The sequence below is a fragment of the Lontra canadensis genome, unplaced genomic scaffold (assembly GCF_010015895.1).
Source record: "Lontra canadensis isolate GAN:19392208 unplaced genomic scaffold, GSC_riverotter_1.0 scaffold47, whole genome shotgun sequence".
In the NCBI taxonomy this organism is placed as follows: domain Eukaryota; kingdom Metazoa; phylum Chordata; class Mammalia; order Carnivora; family Mustelidae; genus Lontra; species Lontra canadensis.
This window is the reverse complement of record NW_022631041.1, coordinates 11358428-11381518: the sequence shown is the minus strand read 5'-3', so window position 1 is coordinate 11381518 and position 23091 is coordinate 11358428. Positions and strand designations below refer to the sequence as shown.

Below are 23091 nucleotides of genomic sequence, written 5' to 3'. Positions count from 1 at the left end.
ATTGATCATCTGAATGGTATTGTGTGTCTCAAGGAGTTATTGAAATTAGCCAAGGAAAGTGTTATAGAGTACAAGATGAAACTTGTATTAATATGATATCCACCCCATGTGTATAGGTAAAACAAATTTGCCAGTTGAACAGTCATCTAGAGAATGCTGAAAATTCAGCAAACAGGTTGATTGGCAAATGTTGCAGCAAATGAGGGGGGAGTACATGATTTTTTAAAAATGTCATGAAATACATCCCTGCTTCTATACACAAACACAGGCTTTTTTTGAGGTTTATTATTTATTTTATTTTTAAAAAGATTTTATTTATTTGACAGAGAGAGACACAGTGAGAGAGGGAGCACAAGGAAGTGGGTGTGGGAGTGGGAGAGGAAGAAGCAGGCTTCCTGCTGAGCAGGGAGCCTAACATGGGGCTTGATCCTAGGATTCTGGGATCATGACCTGAGCCAAAGGCAGACACTTAACAAATGAGCCACCCAGGTGCCCCTTTTTGAGGTTTATTTTAAAAAGAAGTAGGGGCGCCTGGGTGTCTCAGTGGTTTAAAGTCTCTGCCTTCGGCTTAGGTCATGATCTCAGGGTCCTGGAATTGAGCCCCCACATCGGACTCTCTGCTCAGCGGGGAGCCTGCTTCCACCTCTCTCTCTCTGCCTGCCTCCCCGCCTACTTGTGATCTCTGCCTGTCAAATAAATAAATAAAATCTTTAAAAAGAAAAAAAGAAGTGCTGTTGTATACATATTAGTTCTGAAAAATTGGAAGCCATAGACCAGCCAACCAACCATTACATGGATTTGTATTTAATTTCTAAAATTAATTGAAACTTATTTAAGAATGATTATAAGATTATAGCATCTAATAGGATTGTTCATCAATACACTAAGCTGGCTATTGTTCTAAGTTCTCAGGTCTCAGATTATATATGATTATGTTTAGTTTTGAAAAAGTTTTTTTTAACTTAGTTATTTTTAAAAAAGATATAATGTCCTTTTCCCCCTTCTTTTAAAAATATTAGAATGAGGTCTCAAAGTTTGATTGCAAGCAACGAGAGTCAAATTCAGGGATACTAATTATATTGCTAAGGAAGAATTAGCAGAACTTGGAGGCCAATGCTAAAGTTGATGTTGAGATTTTGAACTTGGATGCTTGGTACAGTGGTGATACCGTAGCCAGGACACAGGGGTGCAAGAGCACCTGGCTCCGGGGGTCCCAAATAGATCAGATTAGGCCAGTTGCCGCTGACAAAATCCAAAGACAGAAAGAGGAGTAGTGGTGAAACAAGAAGAGAATCTATTTCAGTGTGGCCAACACGGGAAGATAGTGGACTAGTTTCCCAAAGGCTATCTCCAAAGTGTTGAAAATACTTCTAGGTTTATATAAGGAAAATGTGGGACAAAGTTCACTGGGTACACACAGGTGGGCAGTAAAGGTCAGGTGAGTCATTGTCTTGGGGGTCAGCCATGCTGATTTTGCTGGCTCAGGCTAGTCCTTATTGCTGAGGGGGTAATTTTGGTCCCCAGTCACGGGGATGCTTTGCCTGTAGGATCTTTTGCTTGAGTTAATCGATAAGCTGGAAAGAATCAGAAAGTACAGACTGAAGTCAAAATGGAGGTAGTTGAAATAAATCCTCTTTTAGTACCGTTTATAGGTATCAAAAGACAACCACTGACTGGGTGTGAGGTTAAGGGATTCAATGAACTATCATTACTGATTTTTTTTAAAGTCCAGTTTTTAGTGAAGCACAACCAAAAAGGATTAAAAAATCACATACATATAGCTTAACTTTGAAAAGGTCACCATAGATTTGAAATAGAGATGACAAGAGTTCAATTAGGAGGTAAGAAACTCAACTAAGTGAATACATCTAGGAATAAAAAATTGGACTAGGGGGTGGAGATAAGACCATTGACAATTTAGAGAGGGCAGTATAATGGATGCCACGTGGTTTAAGACGCATTGCCAGGAAGGAGCACTGGAGACAAAGGTAAAAGCCACTAATATTTGAACATCTGTTGGACTATACAAAAACAATATTTTGTATAGAAATGACCATGTATTCTTCCAAAGAGAAAGCTCTGCTTTACTCACTGATTTATCTGTTCCTTTGATCTACCCTGTTATATATTTTGGATCATAATTAGCAAAGCCCTTTTCATCAGTTCTATCCTAGGCAGTTTTTATAACTTGATAACCTTAGTAAGACTTTTAAGGAATTTTATGTTGGAGTTTATTTTTTTTTGTGTAGAAATGGGTTAAATGTTATATATAAAACTTTGTATGAAAATTTATATTATAAAATTACATTTCAAACACTAAAAATTAAGATGGTCCTGGGATGATATTGTCAGGGAGGAAGAATATCTGCTACCCTTCAAGATCCTTCTAGGTGGACTAAGAATCAAATTGACATGAGACAGATTAACAGGAGAAAATCAAATTTGGTAATCCATGTACAGAAAACCCACACAGACCTGGAAATCCCAGGCAGTCAGGCAACATTGTGCTTATAAATGAGCTAAGGAGAGGAGTAGGGGTCTGAGGATACAGGAGAGAAAAATACCATTAGCAGGAAGGTAAAAGGGGAGGTATTTATAATTTTTTTTTAATTTGACAGAGATCACAAGCAGACAGAGGCAGGCAGAGAGAGAGGAGGAAGCAGGCTCCTCGCTGAGCGGAGAGCCCGATTCGGGCTAGATCCCAGGATGCTGGGATCATGACCTGAGCTGAAGGCAGAGGCTTTAACCCACTGAGCCACCCAGGTGCCCCAAAAGGAGGTATTTAGAAAGCAAAGGTTGCGTTGTTATGTAGATAAGTTTCTTTGGTAAAGAGGAATCTCTCTGAATAGCTTTCTTCCTGATAAAAGCAGGCAATTGAGAGGAAAGTGAAGAGCTTTTCCTCAGTCTGCTGGGTTTTGATTACTTTTAACTCAAAATAATGTTAATGCCTAAAGTGGCCCATCTTGGGGCTGCCTGCCTTTGACCCCAGCAATACCTACTAATCACAACAAAATTTTTAAAAAGACTTTACTTATTTGACACAGAGAGGAGAGATCACAAGTAGGCAGAGATGCAGGCAGAGGGAGGGAGAAGCAGGCTCCCAGCTGAGCAGGGAGCCCATCGAGGTCCTGGATCCCAGGACCCTGGGATCATGACCAGAGCTGAAGGCAAATGCTTAACAGACTGAGCCACCCCAACAAAGTCGTTTTCAATCTGTCTTTAAGTTGAAAAATATGAAGACTTTTACTGTTTAAAACATCAGAATACTCACAATTGACACCAATTTTATTCTTTATTTAAAATATTTTATTTTATTTGAGAGAGCAAGCAAGGGAGGAGCAGAGAGAAAGGGTGGGCTTCTAGCCAATATGACTGGTGTCCTTATAAGAAGAGATAGACAACAGATGCAGAGGGAAGGTGATGTGAAGACAGACACATAGGGAGAAGCAGGCAGTAATAGAGGCAGAGGTGGAGTGATGCAGCTGCAAGCCAAAGAACACCAAGAATTGGCAGCCACTACCAGAAGCTACAAGGAGGCAAGGAAGGAATCTCCCCAGAGTCCCAGAGGGAGTAGAGCCCTGCTGATACCTAGAAGTCAGACTTCTAGCTTCCAGAATTGTGAGAGAATAAATTACACTTTGTTGGAAGACACCCAGTTTGTGGCAGTTAGTTACAGCAGCCCCAGTCACATACCAGCCTTTTTGGTTTGGGGCAGTTACTTAACCTTGGAATTTCGATTTCCTCTCTGTAAAAGGTTAAGAGCAATTCTGGCATGGAGAAGACAGTTGGGAAATAATAGCTAGTTTTGCTATTGCTGTCCTTTCTTTAAAGATCATTTACATTATTACCTAATTCATAAATTTATCATCTCAAGTATGAGATTGAAACTAATTGAATTAGAAGTAAAATCCTTGGGGTGCTTGGATGGCTCAGTTGATTGAGCTGTTGACTTTGGCTTAGGTTATGATCTCAGAGTCCTGGGATGAGCCCTTTGTAGTTTTTAGGTTCCCGCTCAGTGGGGAACTTGTCCCTCTCCTTTTGCCCCTACCCCTATTTGTGCTTTCTCTATCCAGTAAATTTAAAAAATCTTCTTTTTTTAAAAAAGTAAAATCCTTGTTTACTGTTCCCACTCAGATTCTCTAATTTATAGAAACGTACAACAGCTTTCATATGACCCATAGAATTTGATTTGGATATAACAGATTACATTTGTTCTGTAGCTATAAGTTTAGAATTAAGCTTTTGATTTTTTAAAAAGGTAATCTTCAAAAAAGATTAAAATAGTGACTGAATCTAAAAAAAGTTCAATTGCTTTTAAGAGGCTGTGAATAATTTAAATAAGGCTGTTTATTTCTTCCTTTCACTCTGTTTATCTGACGAGCATTTTTGAGAGGAATTTTTCTACAGTGATGTATTACCTGTTAATAAAAAATTAATGTTTTAAAAACTTTAAATTATATTATCGGTCCTCTAGGGTACCCTGCTGCCTTATTTGTTGTACCTCTGTTCTCTCACTCACACAATCAGTACCTACCTTCTTTCCTACTAGTGTGAAAAGAACATAGATTTGGAACAAAGCAGAGCTGGGTCAAATTCTTGCTCATAATTACTAACAGGGTAATTTTGAGAAAATTACTAAACTTCCCTAAATAGGAGTCTTCTAGGTCAAAATAAGGAAAACAAAAACAAACTTTGCAGGACTATTGTACTTTTTAATGAGATGATGTTTATTAAGTGCTTATTATGTCTGGCACTTAGTGTATTTTAATAAACAGTAATCAGTAAAACACAGAGTATCCTTATGGCTCCAGTTTACCTTCCTTAACCTTATTTCCTAATAAATGAAAACTGTCCATAAATCCGAAGTGTTTATGTTCATTGTCCTGAGATATACCTGTTCCCTCTACCTTCTTGCTTCTCTAATGTCCCCTCTTTCACTTGTACACATCTTTCTTCTTTTTCCTTTTTTTTTTTTTCTTTAATGGCTCAGTTCAGAGCCTCCTCTTCTCAGTATAAAATTATTGGTTCACCTTGTACTTACGGTTGGTCCTCTTTACCATTCAGTTTGGCATTTAGCAATTATAGTCATTTTCTTTGTATTCATGTGATGCCTTTAATAAAGTAGTCTTCTACAGGGCAAAGGACACTGATGATTCTTTAGAAAAAGCAGTTCAGTAGAAGAAACGGGTTTGGGGTTAGAAATCCTTGGTTTTAGCATAGTGCAAGCTAATGCTATTTGTATGAGCTTGGGCAGGTTTCTGTGTACAGTGTGTACGGTGTAAATAACAATACAGGATTTTGGTGAGAATCAGATGAAATACAGTATGTGTGTAATAGAAAGGAATGTATAAACAATGTTGAAGTTTAGGTATGATTGCTTTTGTATCTTATTTTGTATCATATGTTATGCCTTGAATGTAGTAAGGCTTAATATGTTCATGATAATGATTTTTTAAAAATTCCTTTCAGATTTTCCTGAAATCAAAAGAACATACCAATATTTTGTACGTCTTGAAAATTATCAAAAGATTGTAATGAAAATGTTATAGCTATCTCCCCTTATTCTTGGTTCCAATAAAATGTTCAGTTTTAATATACTGTAGTATAATTTATTAGATTTTACATTCCATCATATTCATTATTTTTGTTCAAATAAATAATATATGTCCTTGCACAATTAATGATCTTTCTTTCCTACTTTGCCCTAGAAACTAATTTGAAAGAGAGTGATTTGAGAGGAGTTTGTTCAAAGGCATACAATATGGTAATAGGCACAGCTGGCCACTTTTTTTTTTTTAATTCTTAAATTAGTCTTTTTTTTTTTAATTTTTATTTATTTATTTGACAGAAAGATCACAGGTAGGCCGAGAGGCAGGCAGAGAGAGAGGGGGAAGCAGGCTCCCTGCTGAGCAGAGAGCCCGATGTGGGACTCAATCCCAGGACCCTGAGATCATGACCTGAGCCAAAGGCAGAGGCTTAACCCACTGAGCCACCCAGGCACCCATAAATCCTTAAATTAGTCTTAAGAAAGACTCAAAAGAAAGAAATGTGTGGAGATTTTTTAAAAATAAAAACTGAAAAAAATTTAATATAGATTTTAAAATATAGTTCTCCCTTCTAAGTGGTCTCATTTTTCATCTCTTCAGAATCTTAAAACTTGGGTTTTAAGTGGGATATTATATATGGATAGGCCCTGAGTGGAAAGTTGTGGCTCAACAGGTATAGTATAAATTACATATGCTTTGCCTCTCTTCATTTAGGAGACCTGTGTTTTTAGATTGTTTTAGTTATGTGCCTAACTTCTCCTAGATATTTGGGGTGAATAAAAATTTTCTGTAAACAAAGTTTTATTAATAAACAAATAAGCTTTGGTGGAGAACATTTCATTATTGGAATTTGACAAAACCAGGATTTATTAAACAGTTTTGTAGTTTTTGAGAAGCAATCAGATGTTGGGGCGCCTGGGTGGCTCAGTGAGTTAAGTATCAGACTCTTGAATTTGGCTCAGATCACGATCTCAGGGTCCTGTGATGAGCCCTGTGTCCAGCCTGTGCTCAGTGGGGCCTCTGCTTGTCTCCCTCTCCCTCTCTCCCTCCCCCCAACTTGCACATGCTCGTGCTCTCCTTCTCTCTGACCTAAATAAATCTTTTAAAAAAAGCAATCAGATGTTGCAGTTAGTTGCTGACTCTTTTTTTCTATAGACCGATTTTAACCTTTTTTTTCAATGTAAGGAAATACTGAGCATATATAAAGTTTAAATGTTGTTTTAGAAATAAAAATTAAATGGCTAATCTTTGTACTTTATTAAAGTAAATAAAAGACTTTATCATAAAATTATTATTTATCAAAAGAGTGAGAAAACAAGCCACTGAGTAGGAAAAAACATTTTTAAAAGGACTATTATCTAGGATAAAGGACTATTAAAAGACTATTATCCAAAATATGCAAGGAACTATTAATACTCAGCAATAAGAAAATGAAAAATCCAGTTAAAAATTGGGCAAAAGACCTTAAGAGATATCTCACCCAAGAAAATATACAATATCTTAGTTTGGGCTCTTATAACAAAAGACCATAGACTAGGTGGCTTATAAACAACAGATAGTCATTTCTTACAGTCTTTGAGGCAAAGAAGTCCAAGATCAGGTGTTGGTAGATTGATTTCCTGGTGAGAACCCTCATCTTAGCTTGCAGGAGGTCACCTTCTTGCTATGTCCTTACCATGGCAGAAAGAGAGCTTTGGTCTCTCTTCCTCTTTTTATTAAGGACACCAGTCCTGTCATAGGGACCCCACCGTTATGACCTCATCTAAGCCTAATTACCTCCCAAAGGCCCACCTCCAAATGCTATCATATTGGGGGTTAGGGTTGCAACATACAAATTTGGGGGGGCACATTCAGTCCATACAGTCTATCCTTCTTCTCAAATTCATGTCCTTCTTGCATGCAGAATATACTTCGATTTCATCCCAATATACCCCGAAATCTCAACTCAATCCAGCACCAACTCTAAGGTCTCATCTAAATATCAGTTAAATCAGATATGGGTGGCACTTGAGGTATGTTCATCCTGAGACAAAATGTCTTTCCATCTGTGAACCTATTTAACCAGATAAGTTATGTGCTTCTAAAATACAGTGGGAGGAACTGACAGAGCACAGACATTCCCATTTGGAAGGGGAGAAAATTAGAGGAAAAAAGGGGTGACAGGTTCTAAGCAAGTCTTCAAAATCTAGTGAGTAAATACTTTTAGATATTAAGGCTCAAATGTAATCGTCTTGGATCTGAAGCTCTTCTACCTTCAGGACCCACTGGGCCAGACATTCTTGCCCCAAGGCTCTTTCTTTGCTGCCGCTATTACCCTTAATGTCTCTATTTTTAGCATCCATCTCCAGTCTCTTCCAGGCTTTACCACTTACATAGTTCCAAAGCCATTTCTGTCTTTGTAGGTATTTGTTACAGCAACACCCCACTTTTTAGTACTGAACTCTGTTTTATCTTGGGCTGCTACAAAACAAAACCCAAAACCAAAAACAGAACAGAAAACATAGACTAGGTGACTTAAATAATAGACATTTATTTCTCATGGTTTTAGAGTCTCGGTAGTCTAAGATCAAAGTATTGGTAGGTTCAGTTCCTGGTTAGGACCCTCTTCCTCACCTGCAGATGCTGCCTTCTCAACTTTGTTCTCTTGGGACAGGGAGAGAGAAAGAGAGCTCTGGTCTCTACTCTTAAGGACACTAATCGCATTATGGGGGCTCTACTTTCATGACCTCATCTAAACCTAATTACCTTCCAACAGCCCCACCTCCAGATACATCACATGAACAATTAGTGCTGATTTGGGGAGGATACATTTGGTCCCTAATATATAGATGGCAAGTAGTACATGAAAGATGCTTAACATAGATCATTAGGGAATTGTAAATTAAAACAAGATATCACTGTACACCTATTAGAATGGTGAGAATCCAAAAATCTGACAGCAGCAGATGCTGGTGAGGATGTGGAGCAATAGGAACTCATTCACAGCTGGTGGGAATGCAAAACAATACAGATAGTTTGGCATCCTCTTAGATAACTAAGCTTGCTCTTACCATACAATCCAGCATTCCTACTCCTTGTAATTTATTCAGATGGCTGAAAACTTAGGTTCACACAAAACCTGCAGGAGGATGTTTATAGTAGTTTTACTTGTAATTGCCCAAACTTGAAAGCAACCAAGATGTCCTTTAGTAGGTGAATGGATAAATGTGTTGCATTCAGAAAATGGAATAATGTTCAGTGCTAAAAAGTGTGCTATCACGCCATGAAAAGGCTTCGAGTAACCTTAAATGCATATTATTAAGTGAAAGAGGCCAATTTGAAAAGGCTACATACTGTGTGATTCCAGCTGTACAACATTCTGGAAAAGGCAAACTGTGGAGATAGTAAAAAGATCAGTGGTTGCCAGTAGTTAGGGGAGGGAGGGATGAATAGGTAGGGTACAAAGGATTTTTAAGACCATAAAATATTGATACAATAATGGTATCTATTTGAAAAAATTCTTATAATGACTCATATTAGCCATCAGCCAGGTCATCTGATGCCAGCTGGTGTACTGCAGTTCAATTTTGACACTAACCACCCTGAAATAGCATCAGACTGCACAGCTGTAAGGGCATGGCTCCCAATGAGAGACTGCCACCGCTTTGGACGCCAGCTGCAAATTAGGTCCCCAGGCTATTTCTGGTCAACTAGCTGCAAATCCAGGGGCTTCCTAAGACCGCCCCCACCCCCACATACACAAGACTGTCCAGATACCAGTTGCAAGTTTAGAGGTCTCCAAGCCATCTGTACTTATGACCAATTGGCTATAAATCTGTGGTTCTTGTGATCCTTCTCAGTTTCAGTAATTTGCTAGAATGACTTACTCAGGAAAGTGCTATACTTAGGATTACAATTTTATTGTAAACAACGTAAATTATGACTAGCTAAATTCCATTACAATTTTATTGTAAACAAGATAAATTATGACTAGCTAAATGAACACGTAAGTTGAGGTCTGGTAGGGACCTGAATATAGAATCTTGTGCCCTCTCCCTATAGAATCAGGGCACATCACTCTTCTGGTATATCAGTGGGTTAACCAACCAGGAAGCACCCCTGTGCTTCTGTTTCCAGAGTTGTTTTTTTTTTATTTTTATTTTTTTACATTTCATGACACAGGCATGATTGATTAAACATTGGCCCATATAACTGGACTAAATTTCCAGGCTTTCCCCTCTCCCCAGAGATTGGGCTGAGCCAAAGTTCCTAATCATACATAGTCTTTCTGGTGACTAGCCCCCATTCTGGGCTGTCTCTAGCAGAAACTATAGTGTGTGAGTCACGGGGCTTATCAAAAACAGATACCCCCTTGTCATTGGAGAAATTCCAAGGGTTTTAGAAGCTCCTTGCCAGGAAACCAGGACAAAGACAAGACAAATTCTTTATTTTACACCATCAGGTTTTTAAGAAAATGGTAGCTCTTGAGATACCTACTAGTTGTTGTTGTTTTTTTTAATTTGAAAATATACCATGGAAGCTGAGGTGACTGAAAAGTATTAAAGATTGGAAGACTTAAGAGCAATAACTGATTTACTGATCTCTGTATCAACTTGGTATTTCTTTAAATTTATTTTTATCATTTATTTTTTAAAGAGATTATTTATTTATTATTATTGACAGAACATAAGCAGGGGGAACAGAGGGAGAGGGAGAAGCAGGTTCTTTGGGAGCAGATAGCCCAGTGCAGGGCTCAGTCCCAGGACCCCTGGATCATGAGCTAAGCCAAAGGCAGATGCCCAACTGACTTGAGCCCCCACCCCCCGCACCCCTCACTTGTTATTTTAATTATTTAGGCTTTATATAGCTGTTTAAATCTTTATATATCATGCAGTTAGAATTTTTTATCTGACTTTATGCATAAATATATTTCTCCTGGTAAAAAGGAGAGAGGAATTTACTTGGAAAGATGAGCTAGTAGAATAATGTAGGACCCTTTTCAGTTTTTATTACCTTAGGTTGTCAAAATAGATAACCTTAAAAAGTTTTTTTTTCTGGGCTATACATTGCTTCATTGGACTCATTTTTTTTCTTCTAATAGCAAGTTATTTCACAGTGTATCCACTTTCTCCAAGGAAATGCTTACCTTGTGTTTCTCTTACAGATTGATTATACCGGAACAGACCCTTCTAGTCCCTGCAATAAATGTTTGTCTCCGAATGCGACACCTTGTTACTGTACCATTAACTTCACACTGGAACAGTCATTTGAGGTCTGTATTTCCAATGTCTTAGAAAAACCCTGCTTTTAAAAATATTGATGTTTTATTAAAATTTTTTTACTAATTTCCTTTTTGTAGCAAAGTCCATATCCTTTTGAAGAACATTGTTTTGTTTGACTATTGCATTATGCTGTCTGGTAATTAAATATCATGTGTTTATTTAAATAGTTTAGTACTTTATAAACTAAATTTAAAACATTTTATCTTTTCACTGGAAAATTTTATTTTACAAATCAATGTATCATTTATATGAAATAATTTTGCCTACTTTTAATACTAAAGTAAGTTTACCTTGGAAATTTACTAAGTCATTCATTATTCAGTTGTTTTGTTTTCTATTAGATATGAATTGCCATAAATGCAAACACGTAGTGAAACCTTATTGAGCTTTTATGTCTTGACAGCAATTAGAACACTACTCTGTGTGTGTGTGTGTGTGTGTGTGTGTGTGTGTAGTTATGTATCTTTTGCATTCATACCTGTTAGTGGAAATTGAGCCGATGCTAAAGGACATAAGGATTCAGAATAGACATGACAAAACCAGTTTGTGCTTTCCTTTACCTAAAAATTCAGCATAAAAAATTGTTTTATTCTTCAGGAAGCAAAATTAGTTTAATACTTGTCAACTTTTTAGATTTTCTACAATTGAAATTTTCTTAAAAGGCCTGTTTGACTTTTGTGGTCCCCGGCAGGTGGTTGCCATCTAGTGGTTGTAGATGTTTGTGCACTGAAATAAAGGACTAACACTATCTTAAAAAACATGCAAATAAATTTGGGAGCAGACAGGAATTTGTTTTACTTTGTTTCAGCAGAAATCACATATAAATTATAAGCCTCAAAAATTCAGATTTTTTTCACTGTGATGAAGAAAACTGTAAAGAAGTTCTGCTTTTGTCTGAACAGACAGAATTGAGATAAAACAGACTTGAAAGCTTCAGTTGTTTCTTTCCCCATCCAAAAACACCTACTTTAGAACTTTTTCTGAAAAGCCCATTCTTTTGTGGATCCTGGGTTCCTTCACAAGACCAAACTTTGCATTGGACTGACAGACTTTTCAGTTATTTTGTCTCAGTATTCACTGAAAGGATTTCTTTTTCAGTTTATAAGTTGAATTTACTGTACTGCTTCTTAATTGAGATTATCTTTTTTTAAGCATATTCTTTGTTTCTGTGATATTTTTGATAACCAAAAATAGTTCTTATGTGAACATTTTCTTTATATCAAATGGGAAAGTTTGTATAATTTGACATTTGAAAATAAAATTTTAAATACGTAGTTGTGTATGTGAAAATAGCAAATCAAATAAAGCCTACTTAAAATGTTATTTTTAAAAATTATTTATTTATTTATTTATTTATTAAGATTTTATTTATTTATTTGACAGAGAGAGAGAGAGAAAGATCACAAGTAGGCAGAGAGGCAGGCAGAGAGAGGGGGAAGCAGGCTTCCTGCCAAGCAGAGAGCCCTTGCGGGGCTCAATCCCAGGACCCTGAGATCATGACCTGAGCCGAAGGCAGAGGCTTAACCCACTGAGCTACCCAGGTGCCCCTATTATTTATTTTTTTAAAGATTTTTATTTATTTATTTGACAGAAAGCATAAGCAGGGGAAGCAGCAGGCAGAGAGAGAGGGAAAAGCAGGCTTCCCGCTAAGCGGGGAGCCAGATGTGGGGCTTGATCCCAGGACCTTGGGATCATGACCTGAGCTGAAGGCAGGTGCTTAACAACTGAGCTATCCAGGAGCCCCTATTGAGTTATTTTTGATTGTAGACTATAGAAGTAGCAACCAGAAAGGAGAAAATAGCTTAATGTTTTTGCTACCTCTTAAAACCTGAAGTCATTCAAGATGGTTTTGCGGTGCCTTCTAAATAATTATAGTGTATGTCGGTCACCCTTCTTTTCCAACTTATTCTAAATTGGCTCCACCAACTATATTAGAGCGTTTTTCTTGATTGTTATATATTAACTCATTAACTTAGATACTTTACTAATTATTAATTTATTAATTACTAATACTATATAGCATGTTGTTAAGAAATTTTTTATGTCTCAGTTCAAGTTCAGAATTAACTTGGACAATAAATGAAAGTTAGACCATTATTCCTTTGAAAAGTTGACTCTCAGTGGAAACCAATCTGAATTGGAGAAAATTTGAAGTTGAAAGTAGAATAGGCTAATAGACATCTTGAGGGCTTTTTTTTCATGCAAATAGTACTTCTTTGAAGTCTTTAAGGATATTTCAAAGTTTTTTCTTGAATTTTTTAATATACCTTCTTTAACCTTACTTACAGTTTATAGTGTTTTAGATTGTTAAGGATTGGTAGGATTCACTCCAGTACTTGTTTTAAGTTATCACAAATTCTAAACTAGTAAAGTCCAAATGACTAGCTTTTTATGTATGCATGAAACAAGTTTATACACAACAGTTTCATATGAAAATTGTTTCCCTTCTTTTTCTCTAGGGCAATGTGTTTATGTATTATGGACTGTCTAATTTCTATCAAAACCATCGTCGTTACGTGAAATCTCGAGATGATAGTCAACTAAATGGAGATTCTAGTGCTTTACTTGTAAGTAAAATGATGGGAATATGAAAATGTAGATATAAATAAGAATATGTGGTAATAGCTTAGTTAGAAATGTTAAATGTAATAATGTTAGGATGAAATTAAAGTGTTACTTTTTACTTGTAGTTTGTTTAGTGAGAGTTTTTGCTTTTTTATTTTATTACTATTTTTTGAAGATTTTATTTATTTATTTGACAGAGCGAGAGCACAAGCAGGGGGAGAGGGAGAAGCAGGCTCCCTTTTTTTTAAAATTTTTTTTCAAGATTTTATTTATTTATTTGAGGGAGAGAGCTCAGGAGATTGAGCAGGAGAGCAGGAGCAGGGGAAGCTGCAGAGAGAGAGAGAGGGAGAAGCAGGCTCCCTGCTGAGCAGAGAGCCCAATGTGGGGCTTGATCTCAGGGCCCGGATCATGACCTGAGTCGAAGGCAGATGCTAAACTGACTGAGCCACTCAGGTGCCCCCCAAAAAGCCCCCATTCTGATGCCCAGCCTGGTTTGGGCTAGAGGATCTTAGTTTCCTGACTGTTGTTCAACTTTTCATAGTAGTGGTTGGTCCCCAAGTATTTTATGTTAGTGTTGCCAATGTAGCAAACCTTCAGAGTTCCAGAGCTATTTTGGGTTTCTTAGATATAATGAATCTCTTAGAATGCAGTTTAGGACTATATTGTGACCAGAATGCTCCTGGTAAGCATATACTCCTCTAGGTTATCTACTGGTTTTATTGATCATTCCTAATGTCTGGGATCTCAAGAAATAACATGTCTATTGAAAGATTCTGGTTAGGTCCGCAATATTTTGCAAAATACCTTGTGGGGTTTTAGGACTCAAATCCAGAGAAGGTGATATTCTGTGAGACACACCAAGTTCTTAGATCTTTCTGAATTTGTTGATTGGGATTATAGATTGGGCGTGTTTAGAGACCTGGAAAACGGTGGTTGTTTTATAATTCCTTTATTTAGATACACCCTCTCTTTGCTAAAAGCAGAAGAAACAGAGATCAATTCTTTTCTTACAGGCTGCAAGCAAAAAGCTTTTGGCCTAGACTAGGAATTGATGAATTTGTTTCTGTAAAGCTCAGGCAGTAAATACCTTCGGTTTTGCAGGTCATATGGTCTCTGACACAGCAACTCCCCTCTGCCACGGTAGAATGAAAGTAACCCATAGACAATACTTATGAATGGGTGTACTGTAACTGTGTTCCAATAAAATTTTATTTATAAAAACAGGTATAGTTTGTTATTTATTGATCTCTGAGCTAAACCAAATACATGATTTTAAAGACTAGGTGGCTTTCAAAGATTTTGAAGATTTTAAGAATGGACAGATTGAAGTCTTTGTTACTTAAAACATTGTGTGTAAAGTCCTTCACAATCTTCTGTCAACCTACCACTCCACTCTACTTCCTTATTTCCAACTCATACCTTTCATGTATCTTTGGCCTGGCTGCCTTGGGTGATGTGTGCTTCTTCCTAACCATTCCTGAGACCAAGTAATCTGCCCTTCAGCATTTACATTTTGCCTAGAATACTGGTTTAAGTCTTGCCCTGGAAGTCCTCTCATGTGGAGGCCTGCTCTTTTCTATAGTGCCCTTGGATACAAAATAACTTCTTTACATATTTAATTCATTCATACACTATGCCAAGTCACTTCTCACCTTGCTTAACAAACTTTCCCCATATCATGCATTCCCAACTCTCTACATCCATATCATCTGTTCTGGCCCTACTGTCAGGCCATTTTCTACATAGTCGCTGTAGTGACCTTTTAAAAAATGTAGATAACCACTTAAATGATCTTTTAGTGGTCTACTGGCATTTGGAGTAAAATCTCAGGATGATCTGAACTATGCATGATTCTTCAGTGCAGCATACGTTATTCTCCTTGTTCTCATACTCTAACTACATTCTCCTTTTATCTTCTCAGAAATAACAAATTCTTTCTCAGTGGCCTGTATTATTCTCTCTGCTTAAAACCCTCTTCTGCCTGCTCGTGACATGCTTGCCTTCTATTCTTTTTTAGGTCTTAATTTATGTTATATTACCTCCAGAACAAGCTTTATTTTATCATAGGTTCTAAAGTAATTTATTTTGCCTTCCCTTATTAATTACTTGGCGTACCACTTTCATAACACTTACTGCAATTTGTAATTACATATTTACTTATTTGTCTTCTGTTTTCCCAACTATACTATAAGCTCATGAGGGCAAGGATCATTTTAATCACCATATACCAAGCACCTTGCCAGTGCTTAGCACATGGAAGACATTTAATAAATACATGTTGAATGACTATAAACTCCTTCGTCATGGCTCTTATTTCATATAATAATTGGTTGTATATGGATGTGTTTCCTCTGTTATACTGTGAGCTGCTTAAAAGCAGAGACTTTATTTATTTATTTGTTTGCTTTTTCTGTGTCTAATACCTTGCAGGATACATGGTATATTAGGTACTCAATAAATGGCTTTCCTAAACCAGTTTACTGGAAAGTATCTAGCATTGCTTAGTTCAGGATCTCTGATGCATAGGTAGTAAAAAAATATTTTCCTTTCCATTAAAACTTATTGAAGAATTCAGTGGCTAGAATATATATCCCCACCGAAGAGTTTATTTGTATTTAAAACCTCACCCTTCCTCCTTCCTTCCTTGGACATAGAACCACAGGATTAACCCAGAATTACAAAATTTGAGATTATCTAGTTGGATATGTTCATTTTCTAAGTGAAGCCAGGTAAATCAAGGGACTTGCCCAAAGTTATATAGTACATAGGTGGAACTAGAGCTTCCAGTCTACTTTTTTTTTTTTTTTAAGATTTTATTTATTTATGTGACAGACAGAGATCACAAGTAGGCAGGGAGGCAGACAGAGAGGGAGGGGGAAGCAGGCTCCCTGCTGAGCAGAGAGGATGCAGGGCTCCATCCCAGGACCCTGGGATCATGACCTGAACCGAAGGCAGAGGCTTTAACCCACTGAGCCACCCAGGCGTCCCCTGCTGTCTACTTTCAATTGAAGATTCCTTTTATCATGTCACAACTGGATTGAGAATAGACTGCTTCTTAATTTTTCTTGAGCAGAAAACTTTGTGATATGATTTTTGTGTTGATATGAAAATTTTTAAAAAGTCAATTTGATATATGCATATATGACAAAGTATTTGCAAGGAAGGGTTACATAAAAAGATAATACAGTAACATTAAGAAAAAATTTGAGTAAATGAAACAAGATGGGATTGGGAGGGAGACAAACCATAAGTGACTCGTAATCTCACAAAACAAACTGAGGGTTCCTGGGGGGAGGGGGTTTGGGAGAGGGGGGTGGGGTTATGGACATTGGGTAGGGTATGTGCTAAGGTGAGTGCTGTGAAGTGTGTAAACCTGGCGATTCACAGACCTGTACCCCTGGGGATAAAAATATATTATATGTTTATAAAAAATAAAAATTAAAAAAAAAAGAAAAAATTTGAGTATTTAAATGCGGTGTTACAGTCTTTACAGTACAGAATTATTCTGTATGCATTACAAGTGAGATACATGTTGGGACTGAATTTATAATCAGTAATTAGGCTAGCTCGTAGTTCTCCCAGAGGCCCATGTGATAATTTCTTTCTTCTTTTCCTTCTGAACATCAGAATCCCAGTAAGGAATGTGAGCCTTATCGAAGAAATGAAGACAAACCGATTGCTCCTTGTGGAGCTATTGCCAACAGCATGTTTAATGGTATGATACAGATAAAAAGAAATACAGATTATGAACATACATAAATAGGAAAATGTGTATAATTTATTGATACTGATTTGATAGTCTAGTAAACATGAATGAAGTTGAGAAATTGAGCAACTTTTTTTTTTAAAGATTTATTCATTTGAGAGAGAGAGAGTGCTTTTGCGTGTGTAGGAGCTCTATGCACATATGCAAGTGGGGTAGGGGTTAGTAAACATGAATGAAGTTGAGAAATTGAGCAACTTTTGTTTTTTTAAAAGATTTATTCATTTGAGAGAGAGAGAGCGCTTGCGCATGTGCAGGAGCTCTATGCACGTATACAAGTGGGGGTAGGGGTAGAGGGAGAGAATCTTCAAGCAGAGTCCCTGCTGGCGCAGAGCCTGAGCACTCTACTCCACTCAGGGCTCCATCTCACGACCCATGAGATCATGACCTGAGCCAAAACCAGGAGTCAGACGCTTAACTGACTGAGTCACCCAGATGTCCCAAGTAACTTTAAAATAAATATATCAGTTAGTTATTTAATGAGGTATTATAATGTTTTGTGACCTTTTTTTTTTCTTTTTTAAGAATGAATCTCTCTCTGGGAAGAAGAAGCAGAGACATTCTGCTAGTCTTCGTATTTCATATATGACAAAATAAAAGGCAGGCTGCCTTTTCCACCAACTCAATATTTATACCAGTACAAAGAAGCTATAGTTGATCATTTAAAACAGCACTGTCTGAAACTAATATAATCTAAACCATCAGTGTGAGACACGTATATGTTAAAATTTCCTAATAGTCACATTAAAAACAAAAACAAGTAAAATTAATTTTAATAATATATTTTATTGAACCCCAAATACCATCTTTTTACCTATAAATGATACTCAGTATATAAAATGGATGAATGAGATATTTTGTATCCTTTTTTTTGTATTGAGATTTTTTATTTCTGAGATACATACTTACAAAACATATTCATTTGGACCAGCCATAGTTTCAGTGGCTCTGTAGCCAGGTAGCTGGAGGCTGCCATATCCGATAGTATGGATAGAGAAATGGATAAGCCAGAAACTGGGTAAGAATGTGTTTTTTAAAGGAAAGGAGGAGAAGCAGATTTACCCTGCAAGTTATTTTACTTGGGTTAATATTAAAACATTGACCTTACTACATCTCAGTTAGCCATGTAGGAGAAGCGACCTCTAACTGTATTGAAGAAAGAGAAGTCCATCTAGGATTATAAAATTACCATAGATAATTCATGTATAAGTAGTCAGGAGCAAATGTGCATTGTATACCTGCCTCCTGCTCAGCCACTTTGGGGAGTAGATACCAGATCCTCATTTCTCATAGAGTATAGTAGGTGCTATGGATTTTCAGTATTTAACGATATCTTCTTTTTTATGTTTAGATACATTAGAATTATTTCTTGTTGGCAACGAATCTTATCCTACACCTATTCCTTTGAAAAAGAAAGGTATTGCTTGGTGGACAGATAAAAATGTGAAATTCAGAAATCCCTCTGGAGGAGAAAGTCTAAAAGAACGATTCAAAGGTAAAATTTACTAATTTTCTTTAAAATGTGATATAAGTTAGGAGTTTTAATGAAGTACCTAAAATTTTCTATCTGTAGAATCTTAAAAATGTTTATTCTTTTTAAAAAAACATTTCTTAACTTCACACCAATTTAGGTAAGATATGTTGAATGTTCCTATGTACTGAAATTCTAAAGGAAATGTGTATTTCTAATCTTGAATTTTTCTAGTATTTTCTTAAAAGCATTTCAGCCATTGTGTTAAAACTACAAGTGAGTTTCATTTAAACAGATCCAGTTTTTTATTATAGTTATAAATTAAAATTTATTTTTGATACTATGCCTCAATTTCACAATGTAATTTTTTTTTGTCATTATATCTTTGCATCAAATCATCTGCTTTTTGGTATATACTCAATGGCATAATTTTTAGTATTTTCCTAATGGAGATAGTCATCAAATCTTCGTAGTTATTTGTTGTTACATGAGAAATTGGTTTGTCTCTAAATTTTAACTTTCTTAGAATATATTTATACCTTTGAAATACGAGAAATACTTAGATTGTGTATTGTATGTCTTTGTTTTATTTGAGTGACTTTTCAGTGAAAGTGAAACTCTTAATAGAATTGAATATTTTGTCCCCTTCTCTCACCCCTCCCCTTTTTTTTTAAGGTACAACAAAGCCAGTAAACTGGGTTAAACCAGTGTATATGCTGGATTCTGAACCAGATAACAATGGGTTCATAAATGAGGATTTTATTGTTTGGATGCGTACTGCAGCATTACCTACTTTTCGTAAGTTATATCGTCTTATAGAGCGGAAAAGTGATTTACATCCAACATTACCAGCTGGACGATACTATTTGAATATCACGTACAGTATCCTTTTTTGGCCATGTGCACAGGTTGATAGAATTTGAAAGGAGTGTTGTTCAGCCTTATCTCAGTTAAATGAGATGATACTCTGTTTTAGTTTTGATTTTTACAGGAGTATGTGAGGATATATGAGAGTATCTTTTTTTATCTTCCAGAAGTTTTAAATTTTGATGTACTTTGTACTAGGATTCAAACACATTATTTGGTAAAATTATTTAAGGTGCTATTGTTTCATTTATTAATAAGCTAAATATTTCTATAGTGGAGATTGTAACTGAGTTTAATTCAAAGGCCAGTGAGCCTAATTGATGCTAAATAAGCATTGATGGTCGTGGGCTGTTTTAATGTATATTTTTAGATACTAAGAATCAGTGGATGCTAGTTCACATCAACATAATTGTTTATAACTATTGTTCCATTCATAGTATCAAAACATTTTTATCCTTAGCTGTATTATTCCACATGAATAATTCAGGTGTACCTTTCAGTGCTTATAAATATCATTTATTTCATTCTGATTATATGTCAACATTTTACTAAGTACTGTCCATGCATTGTTTTATTTAATTGAAGCATTATGAGATGGTTATCATCTCCATGTCATAGACAAGAATACAGGAACATAGAGCGTTTAAGTAACTTACCCCAGGTTGTACAGGTAATAAGTAGAAGAGTTGGGGTTCATAACCAAGCTATTGACTCCAGTGGCTATGACTTTACCATCAGCTACAAAACTACTACAGGCTGTATCCCTAGCTACTTTACTCAAGTAGTCAGACCAAGCCACATTGGCCTGGATACAAAGTCTTTCTTAGCTGAAAATATTGGACACTGCCTTTTATTCTAAACAAAATTCCTTATGTTTTTTAATCTATAGCTCAGTGCTTACATATATGATGAATGAAAAGTTTCTCAAATATTTGCATTTGAATGTTTATAAATGATCTTTGTATTTTTGAGTTTTCATAATCCACTTTAGTCATGAGTGTATAGTTTCAATTTTATAATACATTAGCGAATGGTTAAAATAATAGACCTAATTTCGAAAGAAATGTCTTTTTGGATCCTTAGTCTCTTGATTTTGCACCCAGGTATGCAACTGAATATGACCTGATAGTGACAGGCTAAAAGTAGCCAAGTTTTGTAACCTAGGCCCCCTGATGGGAGCAATTTTGCACAGACAGACCTAGTTAAGGTGCTGATAGAATATTATCCTGAGGCTATTGCCAAATTTAGGAGGCAACTCTGTCACAGTTAGAATCCAGAAGATCTAGTGAGGTATAAGGGCATATACAAGCCTGTAGCCTAGAGCAAAATAAAGAGACGTCTTTGGAGTACTCAGTACTTCTTAGTTAACAGACTATTTGCATCCCAGGCATTGAAAAGAGAGCTGTCAGGAAGAATGTAGGCTCTCAGAAATTGATGAGGCAAGAAATTTGGGTCTGCAAAGCATCACGGGTAATTACAAAAACTACTTACAAGGTGGGAACTTAGATACTAGAATTAAGACAGAAGCCCATTTTGGGGTCTTGGGATACAGAGAGAGGTTAAATGGGTGATTTGATACCTTGTCCCTCAAGTGTTTTATTCGTTAGAACTCTTACTTTAGTCATTGATTGATTGATTTGATAAGGATCGATAAAAGAAACTGGCAGAGCCTGCCATTTGAAGTAATAGGGTCTATCCGTGGGGGTGGAAAATTGCAGAAGCTAGAGAAACAGATGAGGCCTAAACTTGATTCAAAAGATGCTTTTGAAAAGGTTGTAAACCTTTCACATAGGGATTTAGTTTTGTCTTCTCCGCCCTAATTCTCCCCAAAATCTTAGAATTGGTCCGTGTAGATAGTTTATCCAATATACTGGTGTCCCATTTTTAAAAATCTCTTTAACAGTCCACCTTTCACTTCTGCTCTGTTTTCAGCCATCAGCTCTGTGTCACACTGTGAGTTTTGTCATTGCTCCAAATAAACAAGTGAAAACTTCAGTATCATACTCTTTGACCTTGTGCTCAGAGTCCTCTCATTCTCATAATTACTCTCTTATTCATGCTCTTTTAGCTCACAGAGACCTTCAGTCTCTTTATTCTTCCTTTTCCTTCTGGTCTGTCAGTCTTCTCTTCCTCGATGGGTTTTATTGTTGTTCATCTGAAATACTTGTTCCACATCACATTTCTTTGTGGTCTTTTGTCCCTTCTGTGTAATGAGAGTGAAAGTACCTGAGAAACCATATAACCCTTAATTTGAATTTGGTTGTTTTTACTTATAAACTATATGGTTTTTACTACTAATGTTTAACTTGCTAACTCAGTGCTTCAAGGTAGTAACTATAAAATTATTTTGTGATTCAGAAAATGTGAGTAAGGTGCTGCCTAAGTATCATGGAAATATACCAATGAATTACAAGCAATTAAATGCCAGATTTTGAGTTGTATTTTAAAAATCGACTAGACATGGAAAAGTCTTCCTATACACTCTTCAGATTACCCTGTACATTCTTTTGATGGACGAAAACGGATGATCTTGAGCACTATTTCATGGATGGGAGGAAAAAATCCATTTTTGGGGATTGCTTACATCGCTATTGGATCCATCTCCTTTCTTCTGGGAGTTGTACTGCTAGTAATTAATCATAAATATAGAAACAGTAGTAATACTGCTGACATTACCATTTAATTTTATATTCTGAAAACAAATTTACTGCATGTGCATCAAGGCCAGTCCTGTTCAACCTAGCTTTCGAATGCCAATGTCTGGTTAGTATGTCATTTTTGAAGTTGGCACATAACTTTTTTTTTTAAAAAGCAGTTTTTGTCCTTTGCTCCTTCTTTATGGATGTCTTATGGAAATATATGACGGGTATAAAACAGATTAACTATATTGATCATATCAACACTGTAACTGCTGAAATGGCATTCTAATGTTTGCTTTGTGTTGGGTCAGGCCATATGATGCATAGAGCCTCTTTCCTGTGAAATGCATATACTGCTTAAATGTTTATGCTGTGTTGATAATATTATATTGACATATGATGCTGTATATGTGTGCCTGTTGTGTGAAGAAAGGGATTACAAGATGTATGAATATAATGACTTGCTAACCTTGCAGGATTTGGAGTTACAAAACGATGAAGAAAGACCAAATTAAATAAAACACTTCATCATTTTCATGTGTTGTGTGTAAAGGCTTAAAGTACCATCTTTGTTGAGGTGGTTCCTGTATTCAATTTATCCAGTACAGTTCTTTTTCAAGTTTAGCTTTGATTTCAAAGGACAAGGACATGCTTACCTTGTCTAACATAGGAATTAATGGTCATGTCTAGAGGTCAGGTGGATCTCGGGTGGGAGAATTTAAAATTCCTTTTTTGATTTGGTGAAGATGTTGCAGTCAGGAACCCCAACTCACTTGATATGTTTTTACTTGTGATCATTTCCCTTGAAGCTTATACTTCATAAGGGATACATAGGTGAGATGGGGAAGCTTCTTGGCAGACCTTCTGCCTCAACTATAAAGCAATTGTAAATGTTCAAAGGAGACTTTTCATTCTTGTGGTATTTAACATTCAGAAATTTGCTTCAGCATTGGAAATACCTCAAGCTGTTTTTATTTTG

General features: G+C 36.3%; 1 protein-coding gene across 1 annotated transcript in view; it reads left to right on the top strand.

Annotated features, from left to right (window-relative positions):
• Window positions 1–22649, top strand: part of TMEM30A (transmembrane protein 30A) — a 34797-nt gene extending 12148 nt beyond the window's left edge. Inside the window, 6 exon segments of the mRNA XM_032873167.1 lie at window positions 10690–10797; window positions 13267–13374; window positions 17000–17087; window positions 18487–18630; window positions 19282–19488; window positions 21963–22649. Coding sequence (XP_032729058.1) covers window positions 10690–10797; window positions 13267–13374; window positions 17000–17087; window positions 18487–18630; window positions 19282–19488; window positions 21963–22156 — 849 coding nt within the window. The 3' untranslated portion in view covers window positions 22157–22649.
• Window positions 22650–23091: the final 442 nt, after the last annotated feature.